Raw genomic sequence first — 17,201 nt, forward strand, 5'->3', positions numbered from 1 at the left:
TCGATGGTTCGGTTCTTAGAAATACGGTTGTGTGAACGTTTTGTAAGTAGGCTTATGCTTTCCCATGTTCTATTACCCTGCATCAGTGAGGGTGCATGGTTACATGGGACGCGTCAACGCACTGGCCCTTTAAGGGCGGATCAAAAACCTAAGAAGGCCAACTTCCGGCAGTCAGAGACACAACAGAGACACACCGTAGCGACAGTATCAGTCACAGCACAGAGGTTGCTACCAGGGAGGATCGAGGGAGGCCCTTCGACGAGGGCATCAGCAGCAGACCTAACTTCGTTACACAGCGACCCAAACATGGTGAAAATCACCTTCCAGTCGGTCGCGGGGCAGAAGGGCGAAAAGGACAACGATGGCGACAAGACCGAAATTCTCATTCCTCACCCGATGGTAAGCACCTTATTAATGATGCGTCTTGGTTCAATTGTATATTTCGATTGTTATATTTTGATGTCTCCTGTCACGATATTTATTCGAGTGAATAAAGGGATGAAGCCCGATGGTCTATGGTAGGACCGCCTGCACCTGCTCAGCGGTGAACAACTGGAGATGCGTCGCCCTCCTTATCTGGCTGCAAACGCAATCATGCTCTTTTCACTGCGCTGCACCACTTTTCTCTCAGTGGAAGTTACTGCATGCTCACAAAGCATCTCGAGGTCTTGAAACGTCTTAAAAAGTAATGCGGCCTATCCTATTTAAGATATAAGGTGTATTGGAATTTAGTATTTCAATAATGCAGGTGGATGCTTCTCTTGAATGTTACTGTAACGTTAAAACCCATGCGATATGACGATGCGTTGAATTGTAGAAGTGCACAAGCTGACAAAATGGCAGATTCTTCGTTACTGTTTCTTGCAGTGTAGACAATCCTTTATGGAGCTCTGTGGAGTCTTCAGCTAACCTTCGCCGAGGTGCTGTTGGTTTGACAATTGCTGGTGGTTTTAAGTGCCACCGACGTCCTCTAATGTTGACAAGATGGCCATCTCGCATATGACAATTCTATAGCCTATGATAATGGTGGCGTTCTTATGACTCTGAAGGCATGCTGTGACACGAATGTTTTGTTACAGATATCGAGAGGACAAAGGACAGCTCTAGTTCACACAGCAGGCTAGCGGAGAACACTAGAGAACTGTCTCACGCAAGTGATGGTTTCACACTCTTTCTGTTCCTGTTGTCATTGGGTGTCCTCTTTTCTCTCCCACCCACGTCTGTCATCTTCTGGGAACAGTTTATATGATGAATATTAAGAAGGATGCAAGTTCCTCATAAACCACTGGATGGGTGAAGAATTACAGAGACAAGGGCACAGCTTCCTTCAGGAACATGTAACCCCACATCATTTTTTCTTCCAGTTAAAAAGTGTCTCAGCACATTACTTTTTTGAAATAGCCTCCTGCTGTTACGCCAGAGTAAAATCATAGTAATAAGCTCAGAGATGTGTGTATGTGTGCGATTATTTATGGTAAAAGGAAGTGCTCAGTGAATAGTTACGTCTGTGTGATTCTTGCCTGACGCCTTGCCAAGGCAGACTGTGCGCCTGGCGGTGGCAGCAGATGGAGTGTGAGACTGGAGGCGTCCGGGGAAGGTTTACTCACCATCTCACTCAAGCTTCCCATTACCCACTGCTCAGTCATCCTTCTCCCTGGCCTCGCACAGCAATTACCTCTGACTTTTTATTTAGGTGCACGGAAGTGCTGTGTTAACGCATTTGTCTAATATTGGCTGGTGTTAATTAGGGTCTTTTTTTGTTGTTGTTGTTGATTAGCGTAAAGACCGGTGAGCGGAAATTGAAATGAGTGTGGAGCCTCGTGAGAGGGTAATTTTAATTTATAATAAGGTGTGTGTGTGTGTGTGTGTGTTCTCCCAGGATGATGACGACGAGCTGGTCCTGCCTCTGCGTCCCAGGAAGTCCCCCCTGAACGGACTATGCTGCCTGACCTTTGGGCTGGTGGTCTTCATGTCCGGCCTTGTGCTGGCCTCCATCTATGTCTACCGCTACTACTTCATACCTCATGTAAGTGCCCCCCCCTAGCTCCCCCCACCCCTTCTTGTTTCTTACTGACATTAATATAACACAGAGACACTGCTGGGACATTGCTTTCAGGGGGATTGTACTTAGTGTTGTGCTACCGATGTTTCCCCACAGGCTTTCAGAGATTGTGTTGGCTCATTATAATTTCCCATTTCCCCATTACAGTGCCCCTCCCTTCAAGAAAAGTATAATACAAACATAAACGACAACAAACAATAACCATCAAATTACATAGGTAGTCTTAATTATACATATTGTGTATTCGAAGCCTCTCTTTAATGAAAAAAAACTCAAAGTGTGTGTGTGTGTGTGTGTAGATGCCAGAGGAGAACCTGTTCCACTGCAGGGTTCTGTACGAGGACTCGGCCTACGCCCCGCTGCTGGGCCGCCAGGAGCTGGAGGAGAACGTGGGCATCTACCTAGACGACAACTACGAGCAGATCACTGTGCCCGTGCCCCACTTCGGTGGGAGCGACGCCGCTGACATCATCCACGACTTCCACAGGGTGAGCCTGAGGAGTAGGGTTCAGGAGGAGGGAAAGGCTGATTTGGGGGATTTGGGGTTTCTCGGATTTTTAGAAATATTACATGTACATTTAGCAGACGCTAGTACTTTTGTCAGAAGAAGAGGGACAATTTAGTGCGGTCGGTATAGTAAGGATGGTCATATAACCAAGTGCCAAGCACCAACAACTTAGGTTAACCCATTCCCTGTATACAACAAAGCTAGCTAGCTAGGATAACGTGCTACACAACTAATTACTATTACAAAGTACGACACACAATAAGTGTGTACATTAAGGGTGCACTCACACTAGGCCATCTGGCCGTGGCCGTGGCCGTTTTCACACCTAACCGTGCTCAAATCTGCCAGTGTGAGTGTGGTCAGTCTGGCCAGGCCAGGCCAATTTGGCCACTTGGGAGAGGTGTGCTGCTATGGTACTGGCCGCTACGGTACAGATACTAATGAGCCGACACGCACACACGCACGGCTACGCAACCTGAGCTGGATGACGTATAGTCCATGCGACGACCATGGACATAATAAAGGGGACGAGCCTTCTTTCCCATTAAACGGTAAACATGGCGTCAAGCGATGTTTGCGTACTCGAATCAGCAGTGATAGTGGTCTCTAACTGAGAACGGCTCCAAATAAGCAACAGACTCAGCAAAGTGCGAACTGTGTTCTCTGTGTTGTTGTCCATTGTTGTTAAAACTCTGACTGGCGGCAGACTTTATTATAGTCCATGCAGCGGATGCTTGGTGATGTCGTGTTACTTATGACGTGATGACGTATGTTCAAGAGCCTACCGTGGCCAGGCCATAGTTGAGACGGCCAGATGGCCTAGTGTGAGTGCAGGCCAGAGAACAATGGGGCCATTTGAGCACGGTTAGGTGTGAAAACGGCCAACGGCCACGGCCAGATGGCCTAGTGTGAGTGCACCCTAAGTGCCAGGTCGTACAACATCAAATAAGTAGGATGGGTGGGACGGGGTGGTAATGCAATGTCTAGGTGAACAGTGTCGTTCCATTCAAAGTTTAAAAGAGCAAATAACAGTTTGACAGAGGTTTGTGACGGTTGCTGCTACGTCTTTTCAGGACATGACAAAGCCTTGGTACATGTTCTACCTTCTGCTCTCCTTCCTCAGGGGCTGACTGCCTATCACGATATTGCGCTGGAGAAGTGCTACGTCATTGAGCTGAACACCACAATCGTGATGCCCCCACGCAACCTCTGGGAGCTTCTCATTAACGTCAAGGTGGACACACACACACACACTCACACTCACACTCTCCCTGCCTCGGTTCACTTGAAAGACGGATCCAAAGCAACCTAAAAATATCCTGACATTGTTGTCTAATAAGATGTCATAAGAAGCGGCCTCTGTTTGCGGTTGTAAATCTCTCTTCAAATCGCAAAATGGTCTCCAAGTTCTGTTCAGTTCAGCAATTTTTTGTCCGGAAGGGAAATTTGGTTTACAGAAGTGGGAAAGCCCCAAATGCAACATATACAAAGACATGAGACCAAACAACCTGACCAAATACCACCAATAAAATAAAACCACTCGTCGTTCATAAAAGTCTATTACATTTGCAATCCTTAAAGTACCCATGGCATGAAAATGTCACTTTATGAGTTTTTCTAACATTAATATTACTTCCCCTAGCCTGCCTATGATCCCCCAGCAGCTAGACATGGTGTTAGGTGTAAAACAAGCACTAGGTCTCCTGCTCTGCCTTTGACAAAACAAAGCTCCGACGTGCGGGGACATGTTACCTCCCCTTTCTCTGCTTTGCCCAATGAGATATGACCGTGCGAGTGCCATATGTATGTGTGGTTGTGTCTAAATGAACACACTGCATGTATTGTACACTTCTTTGTTAATTGCATAACCGTTCTGCTGTTGGTGTTATGGCGCATAACACGTCGGGTTCTCTGACGTGTCTGGTATTTCCACAACGAGACTCGTTGTGGGGTTATCTCAGCCATGGTTGAGAAGGAATTGGGGGGAACTTTTGATTCATAATATCGCCTGGAGGCGCACACAACTTTTGGCCGTGATAATATATATTGTATTGTATGATATAGATATCTATGTATGATATGATATTATTTAGATATAGAGCTCCAGGGCTCCCGCCGGAGCCCCCGGACTAGAATAGAATATTTACAGAACACGGCCAAAAGCTGTTTACGCCTCGCCATTGCGATACATCCACTGTAAACACGAGTGCATGGTACCGTGGCCGCAAGCTGCTCAGGGGGCCACACCACCACCCTCCAACTTGACCCGGCTCTAAAAATTGGCGCGTTTGTGAAAAGCTCCGTGTGGAACTGGGTCGTAGTGGCTGAATTTCTTTAACGTTTTCAAATACTGTATTAAGGGCCCACTAGTGTGTGTGTGTGTGTGTGTGTGTGTGTGTGTGTGTGTGTGTGTGTGTGTGTGTGTGTGTGTGTGTGTGTGTGTGTGTGTGTGTGTGTGTGTGTGTGTGTGTGTGTGTGTGTGTGTGTTAGGGCTGTCAAAACGAACTTCGCTATTCGAATATAATTAAATTTTTTAAAAAAGGAGAACATTCGAGTGCGGCAACTAACGTTCAAACTTTTTTTTTTTTTTGCCAATTTTATTGACAAGTCAAGAATTACATTTAACTTTTGCCTAGCAATGACGCAAATCAAAGTCAACGTCGTGCGTCGTGACGTTCGGCATTGTATGCTTACAAGATGGTGGGAAGCAGCGCGCGAGCAGACAGAAAGCATAACTTTCGGATTTCCATCGAGAAACGGGAAGATTACATCCAGAGAAACCGTCATTTGCAAATTATGCTGTAAGTCGTTAAAGTACCACTCGACTACGAGCAACATGAGCGCACACCTCCATTCAGTGCATTACTCGGAGTACGCAGAACAGTTAGCGGCTGAGGAAGAACCACGGTCAAAACAGCCAAGAATAACATCGTAAAATAGCAGTGTGTGTGTGTATTTGAATGATTGAACATCAGCTTCTTCATTAAACATCATTGCTTGAATATTTCTGGCGTTATATCGTACCTACTTATATAAGTTTTGTATTGATTTGGTAAAACTTGTTGCAAATGTTACATAACAGATTTGGTTGACGCACCCTCTAGTGGACGCGGGACATAGGCCTAATAATAAGATGGTATCGGTGTATATAATGATATAATAAAAAAAAACATTAAAATATTCGAATATTATTCGAATATTCAACATAAGAAGCATTAGAAATTCGAATATGATTTCAGGGGAGGATTGACAGCCCTAGTGTGTGTGTGTGTGTGTGTGTGTGTGTGTGTGTGTGTGTGTGTGTGTGTGTGTGTGTGTGTGTGTGTGTGTGTGTGTGTGTGTGTGTGTGTGTGTGTGTGTGTGTGTGTGTGTGTGTATATACTAGAGCCCGACCGATATAGGATTTCTAAGGCCGATACCGATACGAATATTTTGTGATTTAAAAATCCGATATATCGACCGATATATATATATATATATATATATATATTAAAAAAAAATATCCAGAAACGCGCAAACAAACAGATTTCCCTCTAACATTGGTTATTTGTAGTTATCCTTTAAGTCCTTTTCACTCTCAGCTAACGCGTAACAACAGCAAAACTGGACATGGTAGTCATGAATTAAGTCATGCTTATCGACTTTAGAGAATTGATGGGGATGTTCTTTTAATTGTTATTCAAGCAATGTATGTCCCGTGACAGTTGCCAACTTACCATGAACACACTTGCACACATGAACAACACCGATGATCTCCGTCGATCTCCGTCATTCACTCTGCCTAACTCTGGCTGAATCAGCGGGTTTGGGGCGTTAGATCGCCCTCTGGTGGACAAACTTATTTTTAAATATTCATTTATCGGCCATTATAAATGCCGATACCGAATAGTTTGAAAAATGCCTAATATCGGCCGATAATATCGGTCGGGCTCTTGTATGTGTGTATGTGTGTATGTATGTATGTATGTATGTATGTATGTATGTATGTATGTATGTATGTATGTATGTATGTATGTAGCGCTTAATCTGGTACTCTAAGACGCTTAAATGTATGTATCCATAAAGTAGCATGCCATGGGACCTTTAAAAATAAAGCGCTTTAGTGCTGTTTGAAAGTGATGTCAAGTTTTAACACTTAACACGTTAAGTGCATTTATTGCAGTAGGACTAAAGGAAAATGTAAACCTATTGCCCCTAACCCTGGGCAGCCTGGATGAGCATGACCGTGTTTGACTTCACGTCTCCACAGAAGGGGACCTACCTGCCCCAGACCTACATCATCCACGAAGAGATGGTGGTGACGGGCAAGGTGCACAACATGCGCCAGCTGGGCCCCTACATCTACCGCCTCTGCAACGGCCGCGAAACCTACCGCCTGAAGCGCCGCTCCATGCGCAGACGTGAGTGTGCTCGCTTTGTCTCGGGCCGTGGGGCTGGCGGCGTTGGCTCGCCAATCACTTTTGATAATCGAAAGTGGATCTGGTCCTGAGGTGTGACGGTAGACGAGCTGAAGATCTGGGAGTAATTGGTGGAACAGCGGATACTTACTCAGCCAGCACTCGTAAATGTGTAAAACATCCTGTCCCGGATCACTCTCTTCTTAGACAACGTTTTTGTAAAGGTTTTGAATCAACGCGGTGTAGACTGGCCCCTTTACAAATAAACTTTTCAAAATCCACTTTCTTAAAGTATCATCAACACTTTGAGAGAATTTCTCCATAACAGAACAATGTTTTCCGGCGGAGGCTATGTGCCGTCTCCTCCAGATGTGTGTTATAACATAGTGGGACTGCAGGATACAAGACTGGTAAGACTGGTAATGTAGTCCGGTTAAGACTAATCCTATGAGTGCTAGGTTGGTGCTGGCTGTTAAAGAGACTCTGATCCAGATTCTCATTAAAGGGGTCATATTGTAAAGCTGACTTTTCCTTGCCTGTCACGATGTTCTATCTATAGTGTCGCTACCTAGATCCTTTCGGGGATTGGATATGAGCAAGTTGAGACGTATATCCAATGGTACTCCCCGGTCTATGAAATGATCCTGACCACTATCGAAGGTGCTTAGCTTGGCGTGTCCAAGCAATTCCAAGATAACGTGGACAAAGGGGAAGATATTTTAAGGATGTTTTTATTCTGCAATAGGTCCCCATTAACGGTTAACTTAGAATCTTCACATGAAATGGTGTTAAGTCTAAGTAAACCCCCGTTTTAGCATGAAACCTTAAAACTAAAATCTTATCTGGGCCGCTGTGACCCTCGCTGTGAAGGTTTTAGAAAGAACGGGTACATTGGGTTCCATAGGAGAAAGTGCAAGGGGTGCTATTGGGACACTGTCAGAACCCATGTCCCACTCTCTAGAGCTAGGTGGCGCAACCAATCTAAAAAATACCACTCAGAAAGTTGTGGTAGTTGGAGTTTTACCCTGTTGCACAAACTTTATTCATTTCAGGTAAAAAATAACACAAATGTTTTTGCTTTTTTTTACTCTCTCGCTGTTTCTGTCTGTCTATCTTTCCTTCCCTCTCTGGCTTTTGTCTCTTCCAGGTATCGACAAGCGTGAGGCCAAGGACTGCCACCACATTCGTCACTTTGAGAACACGTTTGTTGTGGAGACCGTCATTTGTGACGACGCATAAACACACACACACACACACACACACACACACACACACACACACACACACACACACACACACCCTGTAGCACCCTTTCATTTGATTAACTGGGTATGGTTTTTACTAAGGAGTTCCTTGAATAATGACTACTTGTTTTGATAAATGTGTAGGTCTTCAACACTCTACACCTGCTGCAATGCCACACTCACAGTTCCATCACTATATATGTAGCAATTTTCAACTTTGCAAATAAGAGGAAACGTTGTGACCATTTATGCTTCAGGCTTCTCTGTGGGGAATGCGTAGGGTGGTGACGGTAGTCATGGGAGATTACTGTTTCTATGCGTCGTCATTGCGACCCACTCTCCTTGCCCTGGAGACTAGGCTTGTCTCTTGGAGTTCGACAATGGGGAAAGGAGCAGTGCGAGGCACGATAGTTTGACCCCATGGGATGAATGATGCAGGCGTTCACATTACTGTTGGTTACCAGCAGGTAGAGAAAAACACAGCTTGCGTTAGTTTTTCCGCCCTACACCGCCTACATTTCCGGTTAACCCTTGCATGCTTTCCGTTTCACTTAAGCTTCTCGCTGTAACTGATGTGATGAAATCGTGTGGTTTTAGTAAGACAGATGTAGATAACATCGATCATGAAATGTTCGAACAGTTTAACCAAAAAAAAGTCTCACAAAAGTAACCCTGTTTTGTTTATTGCTGCATTATATCGCAATAAGCTCACCTCAGCTTCATTACCATCCTTAAAATTTTTTTAGGAGCTTTGTTTTGCACTTTGAATCGATAAAGTTGTCTATCCCACTTGCTGTCTTTATTTAATATTGCATGAGTTTATGAATTAGAGGAAAGGGAGAAAAAAGTGGCACTGTTAGAATTCTTTGTAGAACAAGGTTTGAAGCCTTGGTCCAGAGTCAGAGACTGGACTTAAGTCATTACAACACCAAAAGGGAACATATAAATGTTTTAACCACCAAACTTTTGATCTGTATATTTTGTTCACCTTTCTCTGGGATTAAAGTAAATAAAAAAACAAACTGAATTAGTTGTGGAAATCTATACACCCATTTATTTAAACACAAACAAATGTAGGATAATACATTATAAGATTTTGAATTAATATTTCAGCACCCCCGGTTTCCATCTAGTCTACCTTTTACTTTATTATGGATCCCCATTAGCAATTGGCTCAACAGCATGGTTATTCTTCCTGGGGTCCTTCACAACCAAAAACACACAACATCATACACAACAACACTACAGATACACGCATGCATAGACAATAGTTCACTTACAAAAAGTCAGAAGAATTTCAGAAATTACAAGTTTACAGTATTATGAATTGCATAATCAAGAGGGAGAAAAGGGTTAAAAACATACCCATTACAATGACTGTTCATTTGTGTACATGAATGTACTAATAGTACCAAAAACACAACACCTCTGTGTGCCATGTCATCAGGTTTATCATCCACTTCCATCACACCTGTTAATCCCACACTGGGTGGTTGGAGGGCTGATGGCACTGATTGCATATATGAAGTCCACATGAGGCTACTAACAACCCATGCACAGTCACTGATGGGGAATCGATCCGTGAGGTCAGCCATAGCTTAACTAAAAAGCTGGAGTCCATCTGGCTCTGTTTATATCTGGAGATTGTAATACTCATACAAAATTAATATGTGAATATTAAAGAAAGGAAAGGGCTCATCTTATTACATTGAATTTAGAGGCCTTAAAAGATGAAGCACAGAATAGTTAGCCTCTTCTCGACTTGAGTTTTGATTTTGTTTTACATTGATAAAATATACTACAAAATGGCATTACAACTCCCCTATGCTTTAGAAGTTTCAGATATGTACTGAATTTAATGTTTTATTGACTCAAATACAAATAATATATTAAGCAATGGCAGCAAAACAACCTTTTCTTCAATGGCTTTATATAAATAGATATAAAAGGTGACATACAATATATATCCGTTCAACTGGCTCAGTGTAGCTCTATTTCACCTGAATCATGACCGGCTGTGGATTCCGTTAGGCCTTGCCTTGTCATCCTCTTTCTTCGTCCAGAAGGAATCCAAAGAAAAGTAATACAACAGAGGATCAAAACAGCAGTTCATGCTCGCAAGACACAGTGCTGGCTCAACAGCAACCCTCCACTTTTCAACGCTCAGTACCAATGAAACAGGTAAGAAAAATATGAAAAACATCAACAAGTTCATGGCAAAGATGAGCATTACATTCATCTTGTTGACCACCTGAACAGAGTCACTGAGGTGACTGCGCAATTTCCAGGACACCATTGAAGTGGAGATACAATTGACTGCCAGTAAAGTGAACACGAAACAAGAATTCACGTAATTCAGTGATGGAACAATCTGCTCCTTATAACAGGGAGAGCGTTCAGGGTGAAAGCAGTTCGTTAGATTGCAGCCCTGCATCTTCGATGATATCGCGACGCTCTCTGGGATGCTTACAGCCACTAGAGAGATCCAAATCAAGCCACATGCCCTCCAGCTGTTGGTGGTGTTGCGCAGGTGCCTGGAACTCAGAGGGAACACCACAGCCAGCAGTCGGTCCACACCGATGACGGTGATGAAGATGGCACTGGCACGGATGTTGTTAGTGAACAGCGAGGAGATACAGATGCAGGCGAAAACCCCGAGGGACCAGATGCCCGTTGCATAGTAGTAGACTCTCATTGGCAGGGACAGCACCAGCAGCAGGTCGGCCAAGGCCAGGTTGATCATGATGACAGCGCTGGGAGACTTGAGCCGGTGGCGTTGTATCAGGATCCACAGAGACGCAGCGTTGAGCGGCAAGCCCAGCACCACGATGCACCCAAAGATGACTGCGTAGGCCATGTTCCCCTCCTCGGCAGATGACATGTTGTCGAGTGAAGAATGTCAAACGGAAGATTGCTCTACTGTGGTTAGACCCGTGTAGCACACCGCCCTGATATTGATAAAGAAGTGTCGTGTTTGAATTTAGGTTTTTAACCACACAGGAACCGAAACTTGCCTATTCCAATCAAGCTAACCTCACTTGCTAGGTTGGAGGCACTATTCATTTGGTACTCATGGATTGTCGCTCTGAGTTTGACTTGAAGTAATCAAATAGACTTTCAATGGATTTGACTGTTTCCATTTGAGGCCTTTGTGCTTTGACTCAATTTTTTAAAGATATCTTCCCTTTGTTCTTTACTTCTGCATTCAACAAGTAGCCTACTAGACCTTTTTCTTGCCACTAAGCCCCAAATAACAAACTTGGTGTAGTTTAGTTTAGTCCCCCTCACTTTAATGTCAGGTGTGTGTGCGTGTGCGTGTGCGTGAGAGAGAATACACTGGTAGGTACGTTTCTCAAATACACCAAACCAACCAAGGCCGACGTTCCGAGAGGTGCATCCAGAGTCACCAGCGGGCGGCTGGTACCTTCCTGGCATCTGGTTTCCCTTGCTCCATCTGCGGACGAATGTGCGGCTCAAGGATCGGACTTTAAGCCCATGAGAAGTGGCACCAGCGGCAACGTCGCTGAACCCCCCCTTCCCCACCCCCATCCCTGGAGCAAGGGTCATCATCGAACACGATGGACAGCTAAGAGTGTGAGAATTGTCATAAATAAAGAAGTTAAAATGTGTGTGTCTGTGTGTGTGTGTGTGTGTGTGTGTGTGAGAGAGCCTATCTTGTCCTCTTATTCTGCAGTGGCAAAAGGAAGGTCAGACAATCAACATTAGCATCAGATTCTGTATGTAAATACAACTTTGTTTCACACAGCTTTTAAGAAAGTATATAAAAAAAAAACGGTCAATACCTTTTAAAGATCTGCGGCAACAATATTATGGCAATATTGTTGCCATTTATGAACTACCAGATCTTCTTTTGATCTTTGTAGGAGTTGAGTTGGTGGCAGAGGAGCTCTGCCTACATCCTGTGCAAGTAACTGAAGGTCTTTTGTAATGACTTCTAATGAATAAGACAAAATATTAGAAGTGAAATTAAATGGGAAGGGGAGCAACACATTGTAAGACACTTTCTAACATCGATGACCGGTGTGGTTTCATGAAATGGGACAGAATGAATGGCCCACCCCGGTGTTATTCAGGACTAGCCACTAGAGGGCGCCGTCGCGATTCTTCTTCGACCAGAGGACAATAGGCCTATCTTTACTCTATGTACACTCCACCTATAGTTAATACATAAAAAAGAAAAACAGAAAACAGTACAAATAAATGTAATAATAAGAAATATAAATAAACTTAAGTATACCGAATAACAATACAATAAAAAAGAAAGGGTGAATACGAATGAATGGTAATGAAGACTGATTTGTCTTCTTTTTTTGTAGGTGCACTGGATGATGCCCTGGAGTATATTGCTGAGCTGGAGGCAAGGCTGCAAGAAATGTCCATGGGTCCACAAACTGTCCTCAACAGGTTTTGTGTGTCTGATCAGACCATGACATATTATTCTCGGTTTCCATCTCAAGAAGTGTTTCAAGTGTTTTGGGAGTCTGTTTTGCCCCTCAACACAATATATTCTTTATTGGAGCAAAGCACAGAGGATTGGACAAGAGGCGATTCCAACACCATGCCCTTCAAGGAAGATTCCAGTCATTGATGAGTTTTTCATCTACTGTTGTAGAGTAGCAACTGGCCTTAAAGAACAGGTCATTGCTGACATCTTCCAGGTCAGCACAGCTGAGATGGTACCAACTCCAAGCTGGATATTCCCTCTAGGATGTGGGACATCAAAGTGCGAAACGTCAAATAAAAATATGACTTTTTTTTATATTGTAGTGATAACAGATGTATTCTAATATGCATCTTTTCATAATGAGCAAGTTTAACAGAGTGCAAATTGCAAAACAAATGTCTTACCAGCATACGCTCTGTAGAGTGTGGACTTGACTCCAGTCTTCCCCACCGACTTGGGTTTCTTCACCACCAGGTCACTCACAGCCTCTCGATGGATTCCCTGAGGCGAACAACAATACAGGAAATGCTCATATACTCTAGACAAATACTGAAGTGTATGATTTGAACAGAGGACACAACAGCACACGTGGGTTCGAGGTCGTGCCACATCTGTGGTTGACTGGTACAGGCCAGGGAAGGTGGAACCACATCAAGGCCCAGCTGCACATAATGCGCTGTCTGGAACAGCAGAGCGGTTATATGGCTACAGAAGCCTTTGCCCGCAGCACAGCTACAGCTCTGAGAGACCCAGTTGTCCAACAGCCTCCAGGGTGATCTGTGAACACCATAAGAATTGAGTTACTGAACTTAGTAGGTAGGACCTTGATATAAGGCCATTGGAAACTGGCAAGGAGCCTGCAACCGCAGAAAAGCCATGTACAGTTCCGTGCAAAACTCTTGGGCCACCATTACATCTGTTGTTTTAGCAATGTTATAACATGAACTAGCCCAGATGTTTGTCCTTTTAATGCACTCAACACATTTCCTTTATTTACGGCTTGTGCCTTAATGAAGAGGAAGAAAAATACATAGGTCTACTCTGTACAGCCACAACATTGCAGCAAGCTAGGTGGGCCAAGTCTTAAGCACGCTACTGTTTGTAAGAAAGAACAATGAAAATGATCTGAACTTCAGAAGAAGAGGAAAACTGCAACTGCAGTTGTTAGTCCAGACAGACTATCAAAACTAACAGACTTGGGCCAACGGGCCCTAACTCAGCAGAAACCTGTAGTATGTGGGGCTCCTCATCGAGCGGTTGCATCTACCTCTCACTACCACCTTTCCATCAACTATATTTGACACTTAGCATATACATATTGTTAATAATATGTCGCTGATCGGAAGAAAACTGGTCAGCAAATAACTAGCTGAACCTATCCTTGGCTAAACTAATGCTAAAATGCTAACGCTACACACGGAGACTTCATAGCCACCATGGCTAATTATATTCATAATATTATAGTCTACACGTAACAAATATGATCATTTTACACACATTTCACACACAGATAATATTTCTGACGATTTATATGGATCGTATATGGTTTGCTTGTCATCACAAAACATGAATGAGCAAGGCGGCCATTGAGTAGCCTACTGACAACAAAACACCTTAGACAACTTACCTTGATAATTGTGTACAAACTCCTCCACAAAAAACTTGTACCCCTTTGTCAGCCTGGGCTGTGGTGTTGCTGAGTGTGTCTCCACAATCTTCTGCACATCTTCGAATCGCAATTTGGGAATACCCACCAAGGAAGTGGCGAAGAAACGATCCATTTTAGCATTGACGGCAATACAAAAATGACTACGCCGGAAGAATGTTTACCCGGTGTGACGTCATTTCCGATTTTCGTGAGATAGGCCTATTGGCCAACAAAGTTGCGCGATACCGTCTTTTTTAAAGTGTTGATTGTCAGTGGTTTGAAGGGATTTTGAAACCCAATCTGATAGTGTGGGAAATGTGTGAAAGGTCTTTGTGTGTTAATAAAAAACGAGTGTGTATCACAAGAGTAGTGTTTGTTTACACGTTGGATCATGAGGAAGGGTCAGTTCATCACTTGTCCTCGAAGCCAATCACTAACTATTTCACATAAAGCCCAACACTTTAATTAGCATTCTAGCTGTTCACACGCAACCCACCCACTGCAAAGTCTCTCAAACACGCACATAGAGCACGCATGCTGCAAGAACACCATGCTATTGATCATGGCCTGCAAAAATCGAAATTGCATTGATTGTAAATTAAAAATGTATAGCCTATATATACTTATTTTAAATCCAAAAAATGTGCAGTTTGTAATCAGTTGTGTTTTCAGCGATTAATAAATGATCTCTTTAAGATTCAGTGTACTGGAAGCGGCAGATTTATTTTTGGCCAATAGAGGGCAGTAGGCTATTGCCCTACAGCTTCTGCTAGGTCAGGCATAGGTGCGCATATTCTCCTTTGGCAGGCTTATGTGAAATATTTAGTTTAATTTGGTTACGAAAATATTGAGGGAAATTGCATCTCTCGAGTATACGTATTTGTACATTTATATAACCAGCTCGTCTGCCGGTGCCCATTGATATGCATAATTTGGTGTCATGCTCTCTTTCCGTGCACATACCCGTTCAATCGTACGACGCACACAAATCCGACTGTATAAACAAACAAAAAAAATGGCAAGACATAACCAAGCCATATACAAAGGCATTATAAACATGTTAACAATTATACAAGGTGCCTAATATTCAAATGTGAACATATATGTGGAGACACATGGAGGCACATTCACAAACTGCGTAACTCCTTACATATAAAACCGTCTCGTTGCTGAATTCTAAATGACCAAGCCAATCAAATTTGCCTAATGAGACATCTGGCATTCTGCCTGCATGTGGATGTCAACCCAGAAACAGCTGGGTCTTCAAACACACACAAAATCCTTGTCTCTGACACACACACACACACACACACACACACACCCACACACACACACACACACACACACACACACACACACACACACACACACACACACACACACACACACACACACACACACACACACACACACACACACACACGCACACACACTGCATTAGTATTGTTGGGTCTGGGTAAGGAAGAGGGAATAATTACTACGGTTTACTGGAACACACACACACTGGAGATCCACACAATCAAGCCATCCTTTTACTCATGTGATATATTATGCATAAATGGGTGTGTTAGACATCATGGCGACCATCCATGTGATATATGGGGGACGGGGCTGTGGCGTGAGAGAGAGAAAGAGAGAGAGAGGGAGAGAGAAAAAAAAGGTGTGTGTGTGTGTGGGGGGGGGGGGGGGGGGGGCACAGATGGCCATGGCCTGGGGCAGTAGAGCTGTGTACTGCTGCTAAACATGGAGGCAGCCCCCGACCCCCCCTTCCACACACACACACACACACACACACACACACACACACACACACACACACACACACACACACACACACACACACACACACACACACACACACACACAAACACTGTAAACCAGTAGCAGGGTGACGCAACTATAATCCATCGAAGGCACCATATTCAAAGCGATAAGTGGTTGCAAATGTAGATCTTTACAATTTTGCGCCCCTTGAATTTTATAGAATTCGAAATTAGTTGTATCCTAAAAGCATCCAACGATGCACTACATGTAGCTACATTCGATTCATAACATTATTCTGTATTCAAACAGAACAGTCAAAAGGGGAAGGCCAACAAATCGCTGCAGAAGGATCCCAAACACCTCACTCAATAAACCAGGTTGACTACAATGCACTCCATGACTTCCATTATGTGTGAATGCGTGACTGAAACTACTGCTTTTCCAGCATCCATACATTTACACTTCGCATTGAGAGAACTATTAGGGCAAGCTCTTCCCACGATGATTGAGGCTGACTGCAAACGTGTGACGGTATGACGAAAGACTGCATGGCCATGCCGTCCAGACCCCTGTGGGTTGCCTCACTGCTAGGCCTTATCCTTCACTGTCTGTCTGTCTGTCTGTCTGCCTGTCTTTTGCCTGCCTGTGCACCCTGTCTTTCCGTCAGGTCCCTCTGTTGCGTTTTGTTTCACGTCTGGTTTCTTCGGCAGCTGTGACAAACCAACAGCTTGCCTCTGTCAGTTGGTTGTTAATGGGGTGTCGTCCCCCCCCCTAACTGGACCCCAACACAACCACATATAACTTTCTCTCACTGTCTCTCTCCCCTTTATACCCCTGCTCTCGTTTTTTTCCTTGCGCACACACACAAGCACGAACGCACACATGCCCAAGTATGATGCACACAGGCATGCACGAACGCACGTGCACACACGTGCACACACACACACACACACACACACACACACACACACACACACACACACACACACACACACACACACACACACACACTCAAACTCTGTCTTTCACACTCTTTCCCTCCTACTATAACTATTCACGTTATGGTCTGACCCCCTCCCCTAACTTTGTGTCTTTCTTACTCTCTCTCTCTGC

The 17,201-nt window shown here is 44.0% G+C and overlaps 2 protein-coding genes across 2 annotated transcripts; one reads left to right on the top strand and one right to left on the bottom strand.

Annotated features, from left to right (window-relative positions):
• Nucleotides 1-122: 122 nt before the first annotated feature.
• On the top strand, nucleotides 123-9,000 carry LOC115560904 (integral membrane protein 2C). Its single transcript, XM_030380555.1, has 6 exons — nucleotides 123-399; nucleotides 1,880-2,026; nucleotides 2,362-2,550; nucleotides 3,694-3,804; nucleotides 6,820-6,970; nucleotides 8,115-9,000. Exons 1-6 carry the CDS (start codon nucleotides 307-309, stop codon nucleotides 8,204-8,206), a joined length of 783 nt encoding a protein of 260 aa, XP_030236415.1. The 5' UTR covers nucleotides 123-306; the 3' UTR covers nucleotides 8,207-9,000.
• A 242-nt stretch (nucleotides 9,001-9,242) lies between these two features.
• LOC115560906 (lysophosphatidic acid receptor 6-like) lies at nucleotides 9,243-12,522 on the bottom strand. Its single transcript, XM_030380559.1, has one exon. The coding sequence runs from the start codon at nucleotides 11,090-11,092 to the stop codon at nucleotides 10,217-10,219; it is 876 nt and encodes a 291-aa protein (XP_030236419.1). The 5' UTR covers nucleotides 11,093-12,522; the 3' UTR covers nucleotides 9,243-10,216.
• Between the last annotated feature and the right edge of the window lie 4,679 nt (nucleotides 12,523-17,201).

Source organism: Gadus morhua, chromosome 16 (assembly GCF_902167405.1).
Source record: "Gadus morhua chromosome 16, gadMor3.0, whole genome shotgun sequence".
Taxonomy (NCBI): Eukaryota; Metazoa; Chordata; class Actinopteri; order Gadiformes; family Gadidae; genus Gadus; species Gadus morhua.

Excerpts from the sequence above, each read along its gene's own strand:
- LOC115560904 (XM_030380555.1), top strand. The coding sequence starts at position 307 with ATGGTGAAAATCACCTTCCAGTCGGTCGCGGGGCAGAAGGGCGAAAAG. Across the intron at positions 2,027-2,361 it reads GCTACTACTTCATACCTCAT|ATGCCAGAGGAGAACCTGTT; the intron begins GTAAGTGCCCCC and ends GTGTGTGTGTAG. Across the intron at positions 3,805-6,819 it reads AGCTTCTCATTAACGTCAAG|AAGGGGACCTACCTGCCCCA; the intron begins GTGGACACACAC and ends ACGTCTCCACAG.
- LOC115560906 (XM_030380559.1), bottom strand. The coding sequence starts at position 11,092 with ATGTCATCTGCCGAGGAGGGGAACATGGCCTACGCAGTCATCTTTGGG.